At 39.5% G+C, this 12,032-nt stretch overlaps 2 protein-coding genes across 2 annotated transcripts in view; both read left to right on the forward strand.

The window, feature by feature from the left end:
- Window positions 1-12,032, forward strand: part of LOC118215092 — an 800,072-nt gene that overhangs the window by 371,276 nt on the left and 416,764 nt on the right. The gene's annotated exons all lie outside the window — the stretch shown is intronic.
- LOC118215097 (NLR family CARD domain-containing protein 3-like) overlaps window positions 1-12,032 on the forward strand; it is a 151,156-nt gene that overhangs the window by 135,625 nt on the left and 3,499 nt on the right. Inside the window, exons 11-12 of the mRNA XM_035395534.1 lie at window positions 9,537-9,575; window positions 10,232-10,538. Coding sequence (XP_035251425.1) covers window positions 9,537-9,575; window positions 10,232-10,538 — 346 coding nt within the window. The remainder of the gene's footprint in view (window positions 1-9,536; window positions 9,576-10,231; window positions 10,539-12,032) is intronic.

The following is a 12,032-nucleotide window of genomic DNA, read 5'->3' on the forward strand; positions in this document are numbered from 1 at the left end:
TCAAAAATATTTGCACTACTGACAAGAAAAGCACAAGCAACTAGGTGAAGCTACGAGATAAAAAAGGTAGGTCTTGCTGAAAAACTGTAGGAGGAGTAGCGTACAGGATGTTGACTTGATGTGGAATAAGAAGAAATAATAAGGAGAACACTAAATTCACTTCAGTAAACTTACATGCCCACCAGTATGGCTCTCACATGGTCTAGAGCACACTCTCCAAACCAATCGGAACTTTCTAAATATGGAAATAATGCCTCTAATTGAGATTTGCTTTTTCGAGCTCTTCAATTACTGTTATCACAGTGAAAAAACCTTTTCTTCGATCCACCATAGTTATGAATTCATTTCATAGTACAATGCTAAGCTGTTTTGAGAGCGAGCTCGCTTCAGTCTGCATGCACTCTCTGCTTGTCAGCACAATCTGCATTACGCACAGGGAGTGGAGGCAGATACGCACTTAGGTTACTAGCAAATGGCAGGACCCACAGACAGCAACGAGGGCTCATTTGACAGGTGACAGTCTTGTTTAATTCATTCTGTAACTTGATTGACTTAAAAGTAAACCTATCGCTGTTCAGATAACCAAATGCCTACTGAACAAAATAGTATATGTAAAGACAGCATCGGGTGGTCAGATATGCCGGCCAAGTTTCAGGTGGATGCTTGACAGATTGAGTTGAAAATGGCACCTGAACTGGCTAACAGTCTTAGCTTGAATATGAGCAAGGGCATTTGGGATTACAGAAACTCTTACATTGACAAAAGAGCCATAAAGATGCAAGTATTGGATATACCAAAAGTGACTGCAGTGTAAGTACATTACATATGGAATTTAAAACTTTTTTCTGAATGATTGTTTTGGTGATCTGAGGTGCTGTTCTGACAGCTTAAATGGAATACATTTTTTCATGCAAAAATAAGAAAGGCAAAGTAATTATGGAAAGTATAAAAAACATGTTTTATGATGTGGGTTAGTGTGCAATGAGTGATTGGGGGATGGGGAGGCTCCTTTCATTTTACTGACATTATTGCCATTAGCGCTGATAAGGGAACGAGTGGTGTTGTTGGCCAAAAAGGAGGCTGTTGCAGCCGTTGAGCTTGAATTTGTGACGTGTTTGTAGCCCCTTTTTTAATAAATTGCAAATCTTTACTTTATCCCCATTCTGTGGGCGCTGCTGCCCATACCACTAGGGGGCAGGAGGGAAATATACCTTTCAGTGTCACTGTCACCTTTCAGGTGTAGGTGGGTGTATTATGTCACATTCAGGTGTATGTGGGGTTTATTATGTCATCGCCAGATGTGCAGTGACATAGAGCTGTGGTAAGAAGATGAATTTAACTGGAATCTCTGTCTCTGTGTTTTGTTCACAGGGTCCAGGTAGAAAGAGCAGGGTCACCTGTACCCAGCTGTGTGTCTCTGAAGAGTGATCATTCAATGCCACTTCCATACAATTTCAGAGGAGAGTTCACAGGTGATCAAAGGTAATTAAATAGGCTTAAATTGACACTACTATTTAACCCCTTAACCCCAAGCATTTAAAAAGGCAATTTCCACCTGGTTTGCACTGCTCTTAAAGGTCCAGGAAACTAGATTTTTGTTATATTCCCCAGAAGTGACGACAGATTTTCTTCTTAATGCTTCTTTCACGTTTTTAACCGAATTAGAACCATTGAATTGTAATAGACACGGTTAGATTATTGCGACCTGTTTAGCAGACATGGGCAGGTTGGGTGTGTATCCTGCACTCATTAACATTCATACTTGTAAGACAGGTCATATGTAAACCATTTCTCATCGCTAGCTCGGTTAGAGCTGGTTAGAGCAGATTGTCCCATGCAGTACCCAACAAAATGAAAGAAAGCAACATAAACTAGGCGTTCCCATCGTATGATTAAACCTGAAGATTATTCAACTTGTAATAGCATTGTAACACTGAGCTACTGTACACTAACATTACACTCGATAGCAGTCTCAAATTCTGGACATTACACCCAAATAAAGACAGGCTTTGATTCCACATGTCTTAGCTTGAAAACATTTTAATTGTCGCTAGCTAATGGTAGGCATCCTTACCGATCCAGCACGTTCTGCGAAAAGTTCTTTTGTTCTGAGAAAATGGGCAATGCAAATACTAACTGCACTGGTTATTGTAATACTGGAGTGCCTGTGGGCTCCAGAATTAAAACCCATTTCTTGTAGGTCTCTTCATTTTTGGCAAAAGAAAAGAATGTATTGCTTTCTCCACATCCAGAGAAGGGGCAATGCTTAGGCATTTTCAATTTAGCTTGCCTAGCGTGCACAAAAGTGGCAAGAGCATTATTTACACATTACATGTAGAAAGAATTTCACTGGACTTAAGGGTTTTGTTACATAACTAACACCCAATGAACCCTGCCCATTGAAAACCTGGCGTTTAGCCAAGGGGGAGAGCAAGCCAATTTCGGCACAGGCTTTTATTTGTTTTTTCTTTTTTTGTTTTCTGCAATAATCGTTTGAAAGTATTTCTGGGCCATTCGTGAATGTGAAACAGTAATACAATGACACATCAGCAAAGAATTCACAGATTGTTGTGCAGATAACTAAAAGCAGTGAAATGTTGCAATGATTTTCCAAGACATCCCAAAACCTTTCCAAATTGCACATTTTAGATAACGTTTTGAACAGGTTATCTACACTACAAAAGAAGTTTTCTTCTCTCAAAATCACATATTTTGAATAAATAACTGAGGTGAATCAGTTCTAACATGTTTTTGGGAGTTAATATCTTACAGCAGTTAACATTATGCTGAATGTTGAAATACAAATGTTACAGTAGCTGGCAAGAATTAACAGAAATTATAACAGAAAACTAATATTAGTTTGAGTTGAACTTGCTTTGCTGCTGCTGCCGTTACTTACTTTGCTAGAGATTTCATCCATTAGAAGCTTTGCAAAAGAAAGAGACGGTCTGTATCTGTCGCTGCTGCAGCGGCTGATTGCAATGTCAGCTGCAAGTGTGTTGTTTACATTCCGAACATTCCACTAGTGTTAATTGATGGTAAATTTTCTTGGTAAACATAAATAAAATGTAAATAAAAATGCTAAATATCTCAAAAATATTTGCACTACTGACAAGAAAAGCACAAGCAACTAGGTGAAGCTACGAGATAAAAAAGGTAGGTCTTGCTGAAAAACTGTAGGAGGAGTAGCGTACAGGATGTTGACTTGATGTGGAATAAGAAGAAATAATAAGGAGAACACTAAATTCACTTCAGTAAACTTACATGCCCACCAGTAGGGCTCTCACATGGTCTAGAGCACACTCTCCAAACCAATCGGAACTTTCTAAATATGGAAATAATGCCTCTAATTGAGATTTGCTTTTTCGAGCTCTTCAATTACTGTTATCACAGTGCAAAAACCTTTTCTTCGATCCACCATAATTATGAATTAATTTCATAGTACAATGCTAAGCTGTTTTGAGAGCGAGCTCGCTTCAGTCTGCATGCACTCTCTGCTTGTCAGCACAATCTGCATTACGCACAGGGAGTGGAGGCAGATACGCACTTAGGTTACTAGCAAATGGCTGGACCCACAGACAGCAATGAGGGCTCATTTGACAGGTCAATCAATTAATTTTTATTTGTATAGCGCTTTTAACAATGAAGCTTCGTCACGAAGCAACTTTACAGAGATCCGGCCCCCAAAGATTAAGCCTAGGGCAACAGTGGCAAGGAAAAACTCCCTGACTGATAACAGGAAGAATCTTTGAGCAGAACCAGACTCAGAGGGGGAACCCATCTGCCGCGGGCAGGCACCGGTTTGTTATGGGAATGGCTTACATGAAAACAGATAAATTGTAATATATATAATTTATTTGTTTTATAATATAAAAACAGCCAACTTTTGACCCTCTGGATTTCAGATATAGTGAATTAAAGCTGAAATTAATCTGTCTCTAATCCATTGTTTTAAAATGCCTTCTGGTGTGAACAAAGTAGATACCCTAATTGACTTGCCAAAAGAAATGTATGGTAACATGACATGTGCAGAGTTGCGAAAAACTGAGTTTGAATATCATTAGCCTGGGAGTATGTAAACTTTTGGCCTCAACTTTAGATCTCTATATCTTCATATCTGGCTGTCTGTCTGGCTAGAGCTTCTGTCAGGATTGGCAGGGTTGATGAACTGCCCTCAGGCTGTCCTCTTATGATGACAAGGAAGGAAGCGTCGTTATTTTGATCAAGCAACTCAACGTTTGCTTAACTTTATTCATTATTCAGCTAGCGATTGCGACATTAGCCACTTAGGGCGCTAACTACATAGTTAAGTCCCCATTTGTTTAAAGATCTAAGTGCTCCATAGCACTTCTGTCAATCTACCAGCAGTAGACAGCCAGGTGTCATATAAATGGACTATTTTATATGCGTGTTCATACGCAGGGCAGTAAAGTAAACAAACCAATATAGTGCAGTGTCACTTGTCAGTCTCTTACATTAGTCATGTCTCACGGGTAACCTCTGTACATACAATGATGAATCCCAGTTTGTGTCAATAAACGTTTAATGAAACAACCATCATCCTCATTCATCCAACAAATACTACAACAGGAAACCTAGCAACTGCTAATGGGTTGGTTATCGGCTAGCCAGCAAGCAATAGGTTCTTAATCAGATGGGTTCTTAACTAGGCCAGCTAATGTTATCTAGTTCTTGGCGTGCTAAGAGGCTAATGTTGCAATCCCCCAGCTGAATAATGAATTAAAAGCTAAGCAAACGTTGCAAATGTTTGAGCACTGGATCAAAAATAATGACATGTTCATTTCATTTCATGTAAGTTGCTAAGAGTAGCTTTAGGCAGTGCAAAATGGAGCTTTAGATCGTGGACGACACGTGTGCACTTCAGCGTGACTACACATTTCTCGCAGGAATCGTAGCCAGTTGACTGTTAACTTCACTGCAGTGGTGATCGGACTTACACGAAGCAAGGGCTAGTGTGATGTTAGCCTTTATTAATCGCAATTCTATGAGGCCGTATGATGTAGCTAGCACATCTGTTTACTGTTACTTGTTCAATGGAATGTTCAAAGTAAAGCTGATCGATTAGTCTAGCCAGCTGACATCTTTATATTTAAAGCCAAGTTCACAGTAAAGCACAAGCAGGTCGAATCGCAAAACTGATCATTCCAGGAAGCAACTGGTAGTTCAACATCCAAACTCCTCAAAAATCCCCATCTTCAACTGACTCCCATACAAATTTCTTCCATACCTCCTTTTAAAATCCCCCATCTGTCATTGACCCAAACATATTTTTATTGTAATACTTCCCCAAATAATGCTTTTAATCCCCTACATTTAGGGGAATGTTCCCCAGTCTGGCAACCCAGTCATCAACCCTGCTACCCCGACAGCTGTATAGCTATCGATGCTAGGCATATGTATTAATATTTGCTCTTGTGCACAAATTGCTGAGCATAAGATATAGCTAGCAAGCGACAGTTTGTGACAGAGGAATGACTGCGAGTAGGCTATTCACAGTAGTCTAGCTAGCTGTCCCTCTCTAACTAACACATACACATGAGTAAATAAACACATTATGTATTTATGTACTGTGTGTGACAGAAGACTTACTGAGTGTCGCAAGTATTCAGAATGGTCTAACTAGCCCTCGCTAACCAATATAAATGCATATTATCTATGTATTTATTATGTGTGTGTCAGAGGAATGGAGTGTAGGCTATATGTATTCACACTAGTCTAACAGCTAACATCTTTTATCTTAATTTTAATTTTTTACATTTTTTTTTGCGAGGGAACGCAATAATATTTAAAAAAATGTTCTCACCCACGTCTCTTCAGGGGCTACGTACGTACTAAAATATTTACATGGATATGTAAATACATATTTTGGGTTTGGCAGTGAATGGATCTGCTTCAGGTATTAGTGCACGCACCAGGGTGCATTACCCTATCTAACAGGGAGTACTATACATCTCCCCTACTAAACAGGAGGAATACCAGTAAACCCCCCAGTATCTAGGAGCAGATCCAAACAGTAGGTGATGATGGGGTGGTGGAGGGTGAGTGCAGTTCTGAGCAGCAGCAGTGAAGCAGGCAAAAGCAGCGCAGGCAAGCAGCAGCACTGAGAGGTCTGATTGGTGGTTTAATAAGGCACTCCATTGGTGATGTGTGCCTGTGATTGGATGGGTAAGAGAAGAGTGTTGTGTGTATGCAATTGGATGATTGTGGAAACGCACGAGTATGCGGGTAATGGAGCCAACCAATAGGTCAGCTGCGATTTTTGAGTTTCCTGACAGAACTTGCTTTGTGCATTCTGTGCGCAACGCTCATTCATTTCTAACTCTGATGTGTGTACAAGAGAGAAACTATGCAAATGGTTCAGTACACATTGTGTAAAAGAGATTCTTCTGGATAGAGCTGCTGTAAGAGGATGAGTTTAACTGGAAGCTCTGTCTCCATGTGCTGTGAGTTAGAGCTAAAGTAAGAGGATGTGTTTAACTGAAAGCTCTGTCTCCATGTGCTGTGAGTTAGAGCTATAGTAATAGGATGAGTTTAACTGGAAGCTCTGTCTCCATGTTTTGTTCACAGGATCCAGCAGTCACTGAAGTCCAGCTCTTTTGAAGAGAAGAGTTCAGATAAATTATCTTCTGCAAAAAAGGTACGAGATCTTTTTAAATTGGTTATGTGTTTTCTTTGTGCAGTAAATCCATTTGAGTATATATAATGCCTATATAATTTAGTGCAAGGATAATGTTTACAAGTGCCTGACATTGCCCTTAACATTAATAACATATTGCACCTTTTTTATATTATTCATGACCATCTAAAGTGGAATATCATATGAACACAATAAACCAGCTTTTTACTTAAACATTTAAAAAATGCAATTAAAAATGCTCTTTTAATGATCTTAGCACATGGTCTAAAGTGCATGGTACAAGTGCATTTAGGTTTTGTCCAAACCCACTTATACTTGGGATAAGTGGACGGTGGATTATTTGAGCGCAATGTAAGGCACGAGGTTCCAATGGGCTGATCCTACTGTCTTAATTTATAGGTGTGTCCTGGGCATAAACATGTGATAAACCAATCAGCATATCATCTCACATTCCTTATAAAAGCCACCTGCACTTGCACCTTGGTGGATTGATAATATAATGGTGGATTTAAAAAGACTTAGAAAAGACAGATTTACCTTTGTCATAAAAGACCTGTTTCTGTGCGAGTCCATTAAAATTCGGAGATCTAAAAAACGACCATCATGCATATTTGAAAATAAATCATAAAAAGGTGATTTAAAGTGAAATCTCGAAGATTTCAGTTTCGTTCTCTATGGCAGTGCCAATGGCGAGAAGCGGTAATTGCAGGTGTGTTTTTGGACCTCACTTCCCATAGATCCAACCGCATCCAACCAGTGTCGCCTGTGTGACGTCAGTCAGTTGGCACGCCAACTATAACACTTACTATTTACTGAATAAAAAACGGTTGTTATAAAAGTAATGTTATGTACATACTCATTCGTTGTCTAACATTAGGCTAACTCAAGATGTCTTTACATTGCTGAGCCGGGTTAAAATGCCGTAGCAAACCTGGGGTAGAATTAGTGATGATCAATTTCTGCAAACGTTCTTTATCCACCTTTTGCCCGGTATGAACATCTTTACACTGCAGAGAAGAATTTGTGGGATTCGCTGTGGCTCGTGCAATTATGTATCTCGTGCACAATAAACAGTCTTTTTCGTGAATGACTGTTGTGTGGTATTTTTGAAACAACTGCCTTGCAAAATGTTACCCCTGGTGTTTCTGGTTTTGCTGTTCGAGAATAAAGCTGAGCTGGGTGTTAAATTAGCAATCAGAACAAGAAGAATAAAACAAAAACAAAGGAGATTTCATCAAAAAGGGCATAAAGAATGAAGGAACATATGAGGAAGCGTAATAAAATAACAATGCTATTCCATACTGCCGTATTCTTTTATTTAGTTTTCTCCTGCATGAAGTCTTCAGAAATCAGACCCGGCTCTGCTCCACATACCCCGGCTTTATTCCGATCATTATAATATATTGATGAACTCGATGGCAATGTAAATAATGATAACGTTAAGGCTAGTTCAGATCAATGATTCGCAACGAGGCGAAACGGTTTTAGAATGTTGCAGAGAAAACTGCAGCGGTGTGAACTGGCTAGTAGCAGAGCCGTTGCCTGCCCTGAGGTTTTAAAAGACCGTCATTGTCAAATGGCCAAGTGCAGTTTTAGAACGTTTACAATCAGACGTCTTGGAATTTTGCAAGTTGCACCCAGTCTCGTTGCGAATCATTGATCTGAACTGACCTTAAGTTAGCTACACTGCAACGCTGCAACAAGGTAGCATTGCATTCGAGAGACGGTTTGCGAAGTCGGTACCGGTCGGTAGCGTTAGCTAGCGTTTTTTTTCTAATTGTTATCCGACATTAGATTGTGTTCATTACATTAGCTAGCTAGCTAACGCAACGTTACCTGATATGAGAGATGGATACTGTGCGCAACGTTTTCTAAACTAATGTTGTCTTTCTTGACATGGTCCTGTAGCTAGCGTTAGCTGTGCAAATAGCTATGTAATTTAGTAAAGTTACATTGTCATTAAATGTAATACGAAATCTACATTGACAAATAATATGATCTCTCATGTTACACAAAAACCTTTTAGGGTTCCATAACTACCCCAACCCCCCCTTTCTCTGTTATTGTAACGCATGCAGACACCGGAAAAAACAGTACGCCGCTCACACACAAGTGAGTTGAAGAGCGAGCCTGTTGCGTTAGTTCCGCCTACCCTCTCTGGCGGACCAACCACTGATGGGTGATGAAAAACTTGTCACTGACTGTGCGCCGCTTGTGATATTTTCCCGGGAATGTCGCCACAGACACCAAGTTTTTAAATCATGAATTATGATAATAATAATAGTATAAATCAATATAAAAATAGGCTCAATCACCATTGTGTTACCCAATGCAGCGATAGATAGTGACTTAAAAGACATTTATTTTAATGAAAATCTTTAATGAAAAAGATTATTACGTTAAAATGTCGAAATAAATGCAGTATTCGCTGGGCAATGTTGTGGATTTTTTAAATCAAATGAACCATTCTGTCTGCATAACAGGCTGTAGATGAAGCAGCTCTTCTGCCAGCTGATTCCTCCTCGCCCGTGCTGCTGGGGTATCTCGGTTCATTAATGTGCATCAGCACATACAGTTCAGCATCACGCCTTCTAAAGTCCTATAATGTGTCCTCATTTATGTCTGAGACATCCATGTCTTTGGCAACATTATGCAACACACAACAAGCCACAAAGAATATTCTGGCCTTCTGAGGGCTGTATTGTAAAGTTCCACCTGACTTATGCAAACATCTGAAGTGCATTTTCAGCATTCCAAACGTCCTCTCTATTGGGCTACAGTGCATGGTTTTGTGAGTTTTCGATTGAATGACTATTCACGCACTCTATTATATTATCTTCAGCCATGTCTTTAACGGATAGCCATTGTCCCCTAACAGCCACCCCTCCAGGAGTGGGATTCCCCCAGAAGACTGCAGGTATGACTGAGTTGGCCAATATAAAGGAGTCATGTTTTAATCCAGGATAATCTGCAAATACGTGTAACCATATAAATCACATCACAAAATGTCAATGTTATGGTTCACATGTATTATGACCTATTTATTTGTCATGTGCTCATTTATTATTGTGATGCAGCACACCTCTTCATGTGTTTATTTCACACTCTGATACAGCACACGTCTTCATGTGTTTATTTCACACTGATACAGCACACCTCTTCGTGTGTTTATTTCACACTGATACAGCACACCTCTTCGTGTGTTTATTTCACACTGATACAGCACACCTCTTCGTGTGTTTATTTCACACTGATACAGCACACCTCTTTGTGTGTTTATTTCACACTGATACAGCACACCTCTTCATGTGTTTATTTCACACTGATACAGCACACCTCTTCGTGTGTTTATTTCACACTGATACAGCACACCTCTTCGTGTGTTTATTTCACACTGATACAGCACACCTCTTCGTGTGTTTATTTCACACTGATACAGCACACCTCTTTGTGTGTTTATTTCACACTGATACAGCACACCTCTTCATGTGTTTATTTCACACTGATACAGCACACCTCTTCGTGTGTTTATTTCACACTGAAACAGCACACCTCTTCATGTGTTTGTTTCAGTCTCTCCTGCGCACTCTGATGAAGTTAAATAAGGATAACAAGTTGAAACAGTTTAAGAGCCACCTGAGACGGGATTTCCCAGAATGCTTTAAGAGTTTGCCTGAAGATTCGTCTGTGCTGGACAACTTTATGACACGTATGAAGAAATTGTTCAAGAGAGAGCAGGAGGATCCTGAGGCCCTGTACATAGTTGAGAAGATGCTGGAGACCTGTGGCAGTGAGAGGTCCCTGAAGATCACACTCCACATCCTGAAGAACATGAAGCTGGAGGATCTCGTCGACTCACTGGAGAGAGATGAGCAGCTCAGTAAGAGTTTTCTCTCATTGGTTCTGTGTCTCCATTAGAATTCTGAACTGAGTTTAGATAGTGAATCTAACAATGATTTATAGCATCTACACTTTCATAATAGTGTTTTACATTGACAATATTACATATATAAAATGCCACAAATAACATGTATACAAAGGCATTTACATTTATTAAAATATTGCCTCAAGCAGTGAATACGGGGACAAGTAAATGAACAAGATTAAATGTCCTTGAGGGGGGTTAAATCTTTTGCTCAAAAACCAGTAACTAGACCACTGTCCCATCAGACAGACTGCCCTGAGTTTGTATCCAGGAATCAAACTCAGCAGTCAGTATAAAAGTATTAGATTATAAGGACTTCCGGGTGTCTCACGCTGTAAAGAAGCTCGTTCCAAAAGCAAAAGCATGACCCTGCAACGGGGTGTTTGAGTCCTGCTTGTGCGTCTACAGATGTGCAAACCGAGAATATGATGACCCCTTTATCCTATCCTATTTATTAATTAACAGTTAATTCGCCAAATTCATTGATAGGTCAGTCTACAGAAAACTGGTGGAATCAACCAACAAGTCAAAACAAGCTCTATATTAGGTTTTAAGATTAGCTAATTGAATTTACTACAAAGCAGTCAAATAGATTAATGCGTTGAAATCATACATTTTTTATTGAATGCAGGTTCACTACTTCTAAATTACAAAACAGAAGATATACAACAAAACATTAAACAATTGATTATGAAATACCAGAAAAGAGAGAGAGAGAGAGACGGATAAGCCAGACCTTGCCAAAGTGTTACCCACTTCCATCGATATATTTTTGTGTTTTCTCTGAAACTGAGACTTTGAATAAACTGAATAAAATAGCTACATGACAACTGAGTGAAATATATCCGATTTGTGTGTGTGCGGTTCCAGCAAACCATCAAAGCTGCGCGTTCTCTGTGGAATTGATAAGAGGAGAGTGACGGTGCATATTGCACTTTGAATTTCTTTAACTACTTTTTCTGTTTTGCGTTTTGTCATGCACATTTTAGCGCTTTTCTCAGTGTTCCTGTAATATGCCTCGATACATTTTCCCTTAGCCTATATAACAAAACCGCTAAAAGTTAGAAATACAAATGTTAAAATTGATTCAATTGTGTACTTCACTTCAAGAAAATAGTTTTGCAGTGTACGGTTTTGTAAGCGGTAGTACGCAGAAAAACAACGAGGCCTTACTAGAGTTAAAACATTACAGGTTGTTGGCTAATGACACACCCAGCACTGGCTCATGTGACTCTAAAATATCTGACCTGCCCCCCAACGAGTGTTTCAAGCAACTTTAAGTATAGCAAGGGACGTTGTGTCTCCCCAATGCAGACTGCCCCCAGGTCATGTGCAGGAGCTTGTCTTTACAAAATAAAACTTGTGGAAGTTTGAATAAAGCATAATGGCTGAAGGTGTATTCCACCCCTGGAAGCTTTTCGGTTTTTCTTTTCATTACCTAAGCTTATG

The sequence above is a fragment of the Anguilla anguilla genome, chromosome 16 (genome assembly GCF_013347855.1).
Source record: "Anguilla anguilla isolate fAngAng1 chromosome 16, fAngAng1.pri, whole genome shotgun sequence".
Lineage (NCBI taxonomy): Eukaryota > Metazoa > Chordata > Actinopteri > Anguilliformes > Anguillidae > Anguilla > Anguilla anguilla.